The 13586-nt window shown below is 41.2% G+C and overlaps 1 protein-coding gene across 3 annotated transcripts in view; it reads left to right on the forward strand.

Annotated features, from left to right (window-relative positions):
- The window catches only part of col14a1 (collagen, type XIV, alpha 1), a 100798-nt gene that overhangs the window by 8061 nt on the left and 79151 nt on the right, over nucleotides 1-13586 (forward strand). For 2 of the 3 annotated variants that reach the window (NM_001141998.2, XM_031903259.1), the window contains 2 exon segments: nucleotides 1224-1339; nucleotides 11333-11449. In NM_001141998.2, the coding sequence (NP_001135470.2) occupies nucleotides 1252-1339; nucleotides 11333-11449 (205 nt within the window). In that variant the 5' untranslated portion in view covers nucleotides 1224-1251. 3 annotated transcript variants of the gene reach the window in all.

A 13586-nucleotide genomic window follows, 5' to 3' on the forward strand; every position in this document is an offset into this window, starting at 1 on the left:
TGCAGTAGTGTTTTTATCGACTGGACCTGGTTATAGGGTAAAGGGGTGCTCAAGAGCTGAAATGGGGTTGGGGGTTTGAACTGACAAAATCCGGAATCGTCTGCCCTAAGCTTTCTGAAGGGCACTGTACCAAACATTTGGAATGGGGGGTAATAGGAAAAGAACTAGCGGTGACTGAAGCAGGGTTGGACTGGGGGGTGCAGGGCCCACCGGAGCTACCGTACCGCTGCGTCCCCCCCTAACCCCCTGCAGGGACCCTTCCACTTGTCCTCCCCTGAGAGTGTGTAAGTGAAACGCGTCAGGGGAGGACACAGGCAGCTGGGGAAGCAGCAACAGGCATCGGGTCTGGGCCGCCGTGGCCCACTAGAGCTGGGGCCCACCGCGTTTTTTACCTGGCGTCCCAGTGGCCAATTCCAACCCTGGAGTCCCAATGGTGTCTGCTGAGAGTTGCACTTATATTTGTGAATATCACACACAGAGTGCAGTTTAATATTTGGAGAATTTGCAGTTTAGACTGAGTGTCTCTTCGAACATGATGGATTTATGTCTCTCTCCAGCATTCTTGTGTGTGTTACTATGTAAGTTATGTGATTTGGGTGGGATGAGCATTAATGGGTGGAATGCGCTGGGAAGGTGGAGACTGTAATTAGACATGCCATCCATAAAGAGTGCCAGATTCATGGCATAGATCTCTAGACAGCAGCTGACTGTCAGCACAGGTAGAAACTGAAAAAATTCAAGATGGCCGTAGTAAAGATTTACAGACTTTTAATCTGGCATAGACATTGATATTCTGGAACTATCTGCAATTCATTTTTTTATGTTTAGAAGTTTTGTAATTATTTAACTTTTGGAAATTTTAGCAGTTATGTGGTTGCTAGGGTCATATTTATCTTAGCAACCAGGCAGTGGTGTGAATGAGAGCCTGGGATATGAATAGGAGAGAGACTGAAGAGAAAGATAAGTAATAATAAATAACAATAAAAATTGGAAGCTCACAGAGCAATAGGTTTTTAGCTGCCGGGGTCAGCGACGCCGATTTAAAAGCTGGAAAGATGTAGCATAGGAAGGCAAATAAAAAATGAAGACCAATTGCAAAGTTGCTAGACATAGGCCATTCTGTAACATACTAAAAGTTACATTAAAGGTGAGGTGCATTCACATGACAGTTCTTTGTATTGTTCCCTTACAGTCACTAAATATGCACATTTTTACAATTTCAGACTTTCTAACTGGACTCCATTAAGCACCATGAAGACGGAACGGAACTTGCAGACAATCATCTTGCTGTCATTTCTAGCAATCGCCGTATTTTTCGCCAGTCCCGGGCAGAGTCAAGGTAATCATTTAGCTCAGCCTCTGTTATATGAGCAGGTCGGGTGTGCAGATGTGAACTGGGGTCTCTCCATGTACAATTACATCCAAAGCTAAGCGGGTCGGGCATGCGGATGTGAACTGGGGTCTCTCCATGTACAATTACATCCAAAGCTAAGCGGGTCGGGCGTGCGGATGTGAACTGGGGTCTCTCCATGTACAATTACATCCAAAGCTAAGGGGGTCGGGTGTGCAGATGTGAACTGGGGTCTCTCCATGTACAATTACATCCAAAGCTAAGGGGGTCGGGTGTGCGGATGTGAACTGGGGTCTCTCCATGTACAATTACATCCAAAGCTAAGCGGGTCGGGCGTGCGGATGTGAACTGGGGTCTCTCCATGTACAATTACATCCAAAGCTAAGGGGGTCGGGTGTGCAGATGTGAACTGGGGTCTCTCCATGTACAATTACATCCAAAGCTAAGGGGGTCGGGTGTGCGGATGTGAACTGGGGTCTCTCCATGTACAATTACATCCAAAGCTAAGGGGGTCGGGTGTGCAGATGTGAACTGGGGTCTCTCCATGTACAATTACATCCAAAGCTAAGGGGGTCGGGTGTGCGGATGTGAACTGGGGTCTCTCCATGTACAATTACATCCAAAGCTAAGGGGGTCGGGTGTGCAGATGTGAACTGGGGTCTCTCCATGTACAATTACATCCAAAGCTAAGGGGGTCGGGTGTGCGGATGTGAACTGGGGTCTCTCCATGTACAATTACATCCAAAGCTAAGGGGGTCGGGCGTGTGGATGTGAACTGGGGTCTCTCCATGTACAATTACATCCAAAGCTAAGGGGGTCAGGCGTGCGGATGGGAACTGGGGTCTCTCCATGTACAATTACATCCAAAGCTAAGGGGGTCGGGTGTGCGGATGGGAACTGGGGTCTCTCCATGTACAATTACATCCAAAGCTAAGGGGGTCGGGTGTGCGGATGTGAACTGGGGTCTCTCCATGTACAATTACATCCAAAGCTAAGGGGGTCGGGCGTGTGGATGTGAACTGGGGTCTCTCCATGTACAATTACATCCAAAGCTAAGGGGGTCAGGCGTGCGGATGGGAACTGGGGTCTCTCCATGTACAATTACATCCAAAGCTAAGGGGGTCGGGTGTGCGGATGGGAACTGGGGTCTCTCCATGTACAATTACATCCAAAGCTAAGCGCCTTCCTTCCCGCAGGATGATTTTACATGAAGACAATATCTAGATTTATTATTATTGGTTAGGCTACTGGAGAGTTTGGGACCTATAGGGGCAGCCATCCAAGGGCCCACCCCAGTCACAGAAGCCCCTATCCCTGGACAGGCAGCAGGTCATAAGGGTTGGAGTCCAACAGGTCCAACAGTCCAACAAGGATTTCTCCTGGTGTCCCACTGGCCCAATCCAATATGTTGGCACATTGCAAGAGAGGCATTATTAATCATTGTATTTAGAATTACTATCCAAGGTGCCAAACTGCACTGATTGAGATACTGTAGTATTAGATTTACCCTTTCATATTCTTTTAGTAGACTGATCAAAACACATTGCTCCGGGATTGCAAAAGGTAACATCACTTTAGCGGGACAGGCCTCGGTAATAGGGGCTGCTAAACTCTTATAATTGGGACTAAGGAAGGAAAAGGGAGGGTAGAAAAGTAAATAATGGTACAAATAATATTATTATCAGCGCAAGAACATCATATTTAACGTTCATATTGGGTCATGTAATAAAAGACACTAATGGGCTTATATGTCAATTTTTGAGTTTGTGTATTCGAGTTTGTTTTTCTAAATTGAATGAACTCGCCCATTTATTAATGCTCGCTTATTTAATAATGGGGTAGACTTGTGCGAACAAAAACAACTTGAATACTCGAATTCTCAAATTTACAAACTCGAATAAAACCTGTAAACTTCAATTGAACATATGGCTTGACTTTGCCTAGGACAACTCCCTGATGGAAGGGCCTGCCCGACGAATATCTGGCCTGAAATTGGGCAGATCTCGATCGGCAGGTTAAAAAATCTAGTCGGACTGGGGACCGCATCAGCTCGTTGATGCGGTCCCCGGACTGACTTTGCCTATACCCGCCGTAATAATTTGATCGTTTGGTCCCAGGGTAGGTGGGGGATATCGGGAGAAGATCTTAAGGTGTATGGGCACCTTTACTCCTTAGATCGTTGTTTAAAGCAAATGTCTCCGCTATATAAAAAACATTGCAAGTCTTTGCACACACAGAGCAGATTTTGGTGTGAAAATGTGTAAAGAATGCATTTTGATGACAAGCTCAGCCCCATGTCTCTGGCTACAGCGATGCCGCCCCCCGCACTTACATTTACAGCGCCAGAGGGGGTCCAGGTGGGGCCACATTGCGAGTATAGACAGCGCAATTGCTCTCTCTGCACTTGCAGAGCCGAATTTACAATATAAAAACTGGAAATTTGGCTCTTAAAGTTGCCAGGAGTAGCTTTTTGCCGCCCCTGGTAACTTTGGGGGCGCTGCCGCCCGAGGCGAGTTTCTCAACCGGAGTCAAGGTAGCCCCTGAGTGACAGACGGATATTACAGAAACTCTTTGTGTCACTTCACATCTATATTCTCTGTAGTTTCACAGAACTCGGGGGCAACCGCGATTTCCTAAACCGACATTTTACAGATTTAATTAAAATTGATTTGCACAAAACCTCAACGTTATGGGAGAACTCACTCAAAGGTGATGTCTTTAGGGGATATACGTCTTATTAGTTCATTGTTGGAGGGGGTTCCCCCGCCCTGTTAGAACTGACAACACAAAAGAGCTTATTCTATTTGAGGTCAATTAGGGTTGGGCTTGTGTAAACTCCAAAAACTCATAAACCTTGGGGTCCGACACATTCCCATAGCTTAGCCCAGATTTTGACACTGATTCTTTAAATTATATTAAAGTTCCACACTTTTTCACCATTTACTGTTAATGCATTCAACGTATTTTTCTTATAAAGTGCCAGTGAACAAATATAAGAGCCAGAACCAAATATTTTATAGCCCAAACAATGAATTGTTGAAGGACTTGGAAAAAAGCATATTTTTCTACATTGCAGTCTCATAGGAAGTCAGCCCAAGAATGTATGGGAAAATTCCCCGTCAGACCAAACGAGCTGGAATCAGTGTTGTTTTTGGGCGACGGTTTCCTTGAGTTTGCCAAAAAAATAAAATGTATATGAAGTAGAGAAAAAAAGGTTTAACACGGTTCTCTGGGTGTTACAAGTAGTAATTTCAACAACAATAATATAATGGAATATTCTCATATTCATCCTCATAAAGGAACTCACTGTGTGGGCCTGGGTAGGCAGCAATCAGGATATCTAGTCCTGTTACAGCTGCTCAATTGTCTTTAAAGGGGTAGTTTACCTTTAACTTTTATTATCATGACATAGAGAGTGTTATTCTGAGAAAATTTGCAACTGGTCTTCAGTTTAGATTTTTTCCGGTTTTAGAATGATTTGTTTTTTATTAAGATGCTCTCCAGTTTGGAATTTCAGCAGCTATCAGGTTGCTAGGGGCCAATATTCCCCAGCAACCAGCCAGTGCCTAGAATGACAGACTAAAATATGAATAGTAAGGGAACTGAATAGATAAGATAAACAATAACAATAAAATTGTAGCCTTAAGGTGGCCATACAAGTAGGCCGCCAAGCGAGCGGATCTTCTCCCAAAATATCGGGGAAATTTAGGCTAATTTGGGGCCAAACAATCAAATTATAACGACGGTAATAGTCGGTTTGGGAACCGCATCAACGAGCCAATTTGGTCCCCGATCCAACTGAATTTTTTAACCTGCCCGATCAATTTTTGCCCAAATTCAGGCCAGATGTTGGTCGGGCAGGCCCGTCGTTGCTGCCCCTACACAGGCCGATAAGCTGCTGAATCGGTATAAGGGACTGATATCAGCAGCTACAATCGGCCCTTGTATGGCCACCTTTAGACCGCAATAGTTTTTTTGGTTGCCAGGGTCAGTGACCCCCATTTGAGACCTTAAAAGAGGGAGAAGATGAAAGCAAATCATTCAGAAACTATAAAAAATGAACATCAGTTGAAAAATTGCTAAGAATAGGCCTTTCTATAACATAATAAAAGTTAACTTGAAGGTGAACTACTCATTTAAATGATAGATAAGGGGGATGTGGAAATGCTCATCCCAAATGGTCTGCACATACTGATGCCTGAAGGAATTAGTGGATAAAACTGTCTTCATTTCTGTTAGATAACATTGGTTATTGGCATAAAGTAAGAATGTAGGCATTCTAGGGAAACGTCAACGTATGGAAATGACAGCTAGTGAAGTACTGTACAACTAAGGGCAAATATATTTTATAACTGATTTTCATTGAGTCGATTAGTAACGACAATGGTTCTGGGTTCCACGGTGTTGGGGCCCCACAGGAGAGCAGCTGTAGGTAAGCAAAATAACCATAATGGTTAGGGCGAGGAGGCATAAAGGCAGCCAAAGAGCCCTTCTCAAATGCGAGACAAGCACTGAGAGCCTTATTTAAACCCTCATCTAAGGAACTATGGGTGCAAATAAGTCATTAATGTCCCTGTTGCCAACTATGCACCCAGAACCACTGGTTTCAAAGCAAAGATACAGCCTAATATTTCAGAACCATAAATCCAAACAATCACTTTAAATTAGATTGTTAAATTGGAACATGGCTTCTGAGGGGGTAGGACTTGGAAAGCAGCAAAGCTAAAGAACCATATAGCTAGAGATAGGGATAGCCGAGTCACAGTAGGGCAAAATGGCAAAAGTAAAATCTGTTTTCCAAACCTTTGGAGCTCCAGCTGTTGTTTATCCCCCTAGCGCTCCCTATCAGCCAAAGTCTGAGAGTTGTAGAGTCATTTCTACTAGAGTGGATGTCAACTAACCCATTCCTATTAGGGTGATAATTAGGGGTGATGCTACCTTGATTACCTCTTCATAATAGGGAAGAGAAATTTGGATCATTATCACAGGGGTGTTCCTGGCCTAGGGGCTAGTTATGGATGAAATAAGGTCTAAAAATGTCCAGAGTGGATCACTATCGCCCCCAGGGCCATGTGGTTATTTGTCTGTTGATGTTGTTCTATTTTGGATCAAGTCAACTAAGGTCTGAACAAATTAGATGGCTTGGTAGGTTGGAGAGATTTAGTGTAGGACATGGTTGTAACCTAGAGTCCCATAGTAAATGCTCTATCTCCCTGCCCTTGAGGATTGATACTCCCTTGACTGCACGGAGCGTGAGTGGAAGAACAATACTCCTATGAACTCGCTTGTGCACTAAATAATCCAAAATAGGTGGGCAGCTTCCATGGGTAAAGGGAAGTATTGATATCTTATTTCTACACACAGAATGGGCTCACACTGTATGGCAATTGTAGGGTATGGGTTCTTTGCTAAAATAAATACTAAGATACTAGAATAAAAGGTGCAACGAACAAAGAATCAATCACTTTTCAAATACAAGATGAGTGTAAAGGACTTTGCTTAGGCAAATAACATCAATCCACTGAATGTCTTTTCTTTTTTGTGAGTTTGTTTGATGTTCTGCCATTCCACAGGCAACAGAATTACTGACATGACAATTTCACGGTCTGTGGCTTTTTACTCCCCACCAACTGTTATTCTTTATCGTATGCAAAGACTTAAATCAACTTGCCGGCTATTATGAAGGGGAATCTGTGTTCTCAGTCCCATTTAGGTCATTGTACAACGAGCGGGGTGTATTTATGGTTTGTTCTGCACCTTCATTATATTAATGGCAACACATACTAATTTCTACTTCCCCAGGTAACAACAGTTTCATGTTTTATTGATTTTTTTTTTACAATGCTCTTTTGCTAAATACCTCCCATAAGAGAACAAGAAGACCATCTGGAGATCAAGCCAGGACATGAGTGTAAATGCCTCTCTTCTAAACTCGAAAACTAATGAACCAAAAAACAGTGGAATAGCAAAGGAACCACACTGGGGTATTCTCAGTGCATTTACACACAAGAATTTCACCTCTTTTGTTGGAAACACACCCAGCAACCCAAGGAATCCACTACTACTGAGCTCTGTATATTCTTTATGTTGCTTTTATATATAACTTTGTTTTATTGTTTTATTTATCTTTTTTACACAAGACGTTAGTGTTTACTCCACAGAATATAAGTTCCCACAGACATAAAGATACATTACAGGTTGGTGATTCCCCCAAACAATCCGGGATATATATATATTTTTATTTTTCATTTACTTTATTGGTATTTTTAAGTTTATTCTAATCGGTGTTTGCTTTAATGTGCCAAGATACCAGATTTTCCATAACTAGTTTATTCATTATTCACTAATGTGATCATAAATATACATTTCTACCAGTTCCGATCTATTATCTATCACCGTTATTCCTACAATGAAACATGAATAACAATGAATAACTACAATATATACATTGAGATATAAAATAATCATAAAAATAAAAAAATAGTGACAAATGAAATACAGGTATGGGACCTATTATCCAGAATGCTCGGGACCTGGGGTTTTCCAGGTAAGGGGTCTTTCCGTAATTTGGATCTCCATATCTTAAGTCTGCTAAAAATCATTTAAATATTGAATAAACCCAATAGGGCTGTTCTGCCCCCAATAAGGGGTAATTATATCTTAGTTGGGATCAAGTACAGGTACTGTTTTATTATTACAGAGAAAAGGGAATTATTTAACCATTAAATAAACCCAATAGGACTGTTCTGCCCCCAATAAGGGGTAATTATATCTTAGTTGGGATCAAGTACAGGTACTGTTTTATTATTACAGAGAAAAGGGAATCATTTAACCATGAAATAAACCCAATAGGACTGTTCTGCCCCCAATAAGGGGTAATTATATCTTAGTTGGGATCAAGTACAGGTACTGTTTTATTATTACAGAGAAAAGGGAATCATTTAACCATTAAATAAACCCAATAGGGCTGTTCTGCCCCAATAAAGGGTAATTATATCTTAGTTGGGATCAAGTACAGGTACTGTTTTATTATTACAGAGAAAAGGGAATCATTTAACCATTAAATAAACCCAATAGGGCTGTTCTGCCCCAATAAAGGGTAATTATATCTTAGTTGGGATCAAGTACAGGTACTGTTTTATTATTACAGAGAAAAGGGAATCATTTAACCATTAAATAAACCCAATAGGGCTGTTCTGCCCCCAATAAGGGGTAATTATATCTTAGTTGGGATCAAGTACAGGTACTGTTTTATTATTACAGAGAAAAGGGAATCATTTAACCATTAAATAAACCCAATAGGGCTGTTCTGCCCCAATAAGGGGTAATTATATCTTAGTTGGGATCAAGTACAGGTACTGTTTTATTATTACAGAGAAAAGGGAATCATTTAACCATTAAATAAACCCAATAGGGCTGTTCTGCCCCCAATAAGGGGTAATTATATCTTAGTTGGGATCAAGTACAGGTACTGTTTTATTATTACAGAGAAAAAGGAAATCATTTTCAAAAATTAGAATTTTTTGCTCATAATGGAGTCTATGGGAGAAGGCCATTCCGTAATTCGGAACTTTCTGGATAACGGATCCCATACCTGTACAAATGATGATAAATACTAGTTATGTTAAATGGTCGGCACGTCTTTTTTTTTTCTTGTTTTTAAACATCTGTTATTAAATCCATTATAAGAACTTGTCTTTGTTCAAACAGGTGATTGGTTTTATATTTCCCATGGGTTATGGTTGTGTGATGTGGTGATGGTTTTGTATGTTCTATCACGTGTATATTAAATATTCCTTTTAAGATGTTCCCTTTAGGTAATACTGCGTACTGTATATACTGTATATATATTTTTATACATCTGAAGGTTTCAAAAGACCTTATAACTATGATTTCTAAGTCTTAAGTCTTTATGTCTATGACTTATTTAATTTTTGTGCTGCAGAATTAAAACATATGGGATTTGACCAGTAAAATAGTAGGCAATTCTTTAAATCCCTACCTGGCTCACTGGACATTTAGCTTATAATAATCATTTAATTGGTGATATCAGTCAGAGAAGATGATGGATCCCTTAGGCTAATGTCCCACGGCAGTGTCGGACTGGGACCCCGGGGGCCCACCAGAAAACCTTAGACCCTAGGCCGCTTTCCAAACAATTTTTCCTCCTTTCCTCACCCAACCACTTTATTCTCCTAGTCTCTTTTATTTACATGCTAGCATCTATTCTTCCATCTATTTCTCCTCTTTCTTCCCATTCAGAAATAGGGAATAGCCATGAAGCAATGGTCAGGAGCAGGAGGACCCACTGACACCGGGGCCTACCGAGAGTTTTTCTGGTATCCTGGTGGGCCAGTCTGACTCTGACCCACGGAGAGATTTAGTCGCATCGATTTTTAAAAAGCGAGTTCCAGCAACAAGTCACTCGTCTTCTCCAAACAAGCGATTACTAGAGATTTCCACAACGGAGCGATTCTATTTCCCACAAATCCAAGTGCCATATTCCCCGCCCACAATTAGAAATGACATTCAGTGCAATGGGGAAATGGCAGCGACTTCCCGCTCAGTGGGTTTTACTTTCAGCGATTCCAATAGTTGTGAATGGCAATGCTTTCTCTGTATAATCGCTCCAAAAAGGGTCTCATAAACGATCTGAAGTAGTATCGTCGGTTTAGGTACTTGCCATTTATGTTCTTCTCTATGTAGAGATTTGTTGGATTTGTGGGGAATAGAATCGCTCCGTCGTGGAAATCTCTAGTAATCTAGTAATCGATTGTGAGCGACTTTTCGCTGGAACTCGCTTTTTAAAAATCGCAGCGACTAAATCTCCCCGTGGGACATTAGCCTTAAGCTGTCTCATGTTCCCCATATAAACACACAAATAAAACATTCCTCCTATTTTATAAAATGTCAGAATAGTCATTTTTAGCCATCACTGGACTAAATTGTTCATATTAAATACAACGCCTTTATGAAATAATTACATTCATTAACTGAACCATGAACCCATTAGTTGATGCCACTTTCTTTAAATGGGTTGAGGAAAACCTTTGAGTTAACTATTAGTATGATGTAGAGAGTGATATTCCAAGACAATTTGCAATTGGTCTTCATTTTTTATTATTTGTATTCTTTTAGTTCTTTAATTTTCCATTAAGGAACTCTCAGTTTGGAGTTTCGGCAGCTTCTTGGTTGCTAGGGTCCAAGTTACCTTAGCAACCAGGGAGTGGTTTGTCAATCTGTGCTAACGCAGCCGACAAATCTCCCAAAAATGCAGATCATCATAAGTAAAACATATGACTCGCGAGGATCTGGCTTAATCGCAGGAAGTTGTCTCCTTTGCCATTTCCTTTCTCATTGCCATTCCTTTTCCCATTTCCCATATGTTTTTCCACCAGTGATTTACATTACTGCCAATGAAAATGGAAAGAGATTAGGCATCCTCCGCAGTATAGCGGACTTATAAATGGCGTCTAACCACAATTACCGCTCGATGATTGGCTAGGCTTTACTTATACCGATATGATTGTATCAAGGCCCAAACAAAGCGTTATACCCCTACAGAAAGTATGTTTGTTCCTATTTCAGTAGCAGAAATTATTTATTAAGAATCATATTCAACATTTGGCACCTGAACACATTTTATTCTTCTTATTATACATTGTTTTTGAAGGGTATTCATAGTTCTGTCAAAACACATTCAGGCTGCCGTACTGACTCATTAGTGTGTGTTATTAATGTTGCCTGCTGACTTCTACCTTCTAACATGACTTGTCTTGTCTGTAATTGTGTCTATAAACGGTATGTTATGCGGGAACGTCGTCTTTTGTTGTTTTCCATAGAACCCTATGGGTGACATAAAGCAAATAACACATTGATGGTTCTGGGTGTTCGTGATACTGATGGGTTTCTAACGTTTGTCAAGTGCATGATGGACTTTGTGTGACATTGTGTGAACTCTTTGTATTTCTGCCTTCATAGTGACTCCACCAACACGAATGAGATACCACGTTGTGTCTCAGGACAGCGTGCAGATATCCTGGAAAGCTTCCAAAGATAAAGTTAAAGGATATAAACTTCTTATCACACCAAAATCAGGTAAATACCTTCATTTAATAATGTCACAGTGCTGTTTTACAAACAAATACACTCAATGATTAGTGGCGTTGGTGCCATAACGGAAAAAGAACCCTACAATTCTACAGGTATCCAAAATGCTTCAGACCTGGAGTTTTCCAGATAAGGTTTCTTTCTATCATTTGGATCTTCATATCTTAGGGCTCTGGCACACGGGGAGATTAGTCGCCCGTGACAAATCTCCCTTTTCACGGACGACTAATCTCTGCTAACTACCATCCCACCGACGAACATGTAAGTCGCCGGTGGGATGGCACACGCTGCGCAGGCGATTTCGGCAAATCACTGAAATTGCCTCGCAAGGCAACTTCGGCGATTTGCCGAAATCGCCTGCGCAGCGTGGGCCTTCTAAAGCTGCAAAATTAATTAATTGTAATCAATCAATATAAAATATTTGCCAAACAGATACCAAACAGAGTGGCTTGCTATACTCGGAATTTATCCACACATACATGAATAACTTGTTACTGTTCATATAGGTTTTACTCATGGTCCATCAGCATGTGGGGCCACCATTTGGCCAGTCTCTGTTTAATTAACCACACTGGAATATGGCCGCCACCTCTAGATTTATGCACCTACGGGCACAGATACCCTGGGGGCAGGGGTTGGCCATCAAAATTTCCTATGCCCCAAAGGGCAATGTAAGGCGTTTCTGCAGTTGCTGGAGTGCTGAAGGTTCCCTATGCCCATTATAGGCTGCTGTATAGACTCTTTATACAGCAGCCAACTTCTTGCACTGGTTACAGCATATTACTATAAATGGGAATGAATTTACCATGAGATTTCCAAGGAAATGGAAATGCTGGATCCAGACGATACAATGATTGAGATGCCGATGGTGCCTCTTGCTATGAAATGAAGCTTTGGAATTCGGGGCCTGAAGGGCATATTCCTTATACATGTTTTACAGCAGGGAAATGCCATTCTGCTTGCATGAGAAGCAACATTAATCATAGGAATTTCCTATAAGTAATATACACACACTTACATACAGCAGGCCTTGTACGTATGGTGCAGCCAGAGGTATTTTAAGACAATTTTCAGCTGGTCATTGTGTTTTTATTCTGTATTCTTTTAAATAATTATTTAATGGTTTCTTCTGCCACTTTTTGTAATGGATGGCACCAGGCAGAAGGGCCACATTCTCCAACATGGCAGTGCCTGGTGTAATGACGTCACTGCAACAATGTTGTACAGTAAGGATGGTAGTGGACATACTGGTACTGGACATACTGGTACTGGACATACTGGTACTGGACATACTGGTACTGGACATACTGGTGCACCATTGTGACTTCATTATATTATGATGAAGGTGCTTTGGCACCAACATTATCTAAAGTTTTTAACCCTACTTTTCAATCTTAGGAGACCTGGACTGTTTTGTAGATCCCTTTTCTAGAACCCCCAATACTCTGATTCCTCTTTAGTCCTCACTTCCTGGTCCTGAGTGACCCTGTCCAGTTGCAAATATCTGGAACCCCCCTGAGGCACAAAGATGAACAGGAGAGGGCCTGAATAGAAAGACAAGAATTCAAAGAAAATAATTGTAAAAATATAGCCTCAAATCTCATTTGTATTATGGGTTTTGAGCATTCATTTTAGAATTGCAAAGTCTATAGCACATTGTACTGAAATTTATTTTAAGTCTAACTTCCATCTTAAGGATAATAAAACATGGAGTGTTTTTGGCACCAAGCGGCGTCTGCAATATACATGACAACCGCCATTATCCTTCAGTACAATAATCACCTGTATGTGTCACCAAGGCAACATATGAGGTTTCATTTATGAAAGCAAGTGCAAAGCTCTAAAATGACATGTTTTTGCCCACAATGCAGTGTTTTACCCAGTATTACCAGATAATAATGGTGCCTACCTAACTGAATACATTATGATAAGCCATTCCCAGGTTGTATCAGTGGGGTGGGGATCATGCTATAGCTGGTGCACTAATGAGTGATGTCTCAAGAGAATGGCTAGCGTGCCAGTTGCGTGTGTAGGTGCAATGTGCATCAGGAACCTTCCATAGACCTTCCTTCCACCCTGAAGATTATTTAGAAAAAGGGAAACAACCCCCATTTTCACATTGTGA

This window comes from Xenopus tropicalis, chromosome 6 (assembly GCF_000004195.4).
Source record: "Xenopus tropicalis strain Nigerian chromosome 6, UCB_Xtro_10.0, whole genome shotgun sequence".
Lineage (NCBI taxonomy): Eukaryota > Metazoa > Chordata > Amphibia > Anura > Pipidae > Xenopus > Xenopus tropicalis.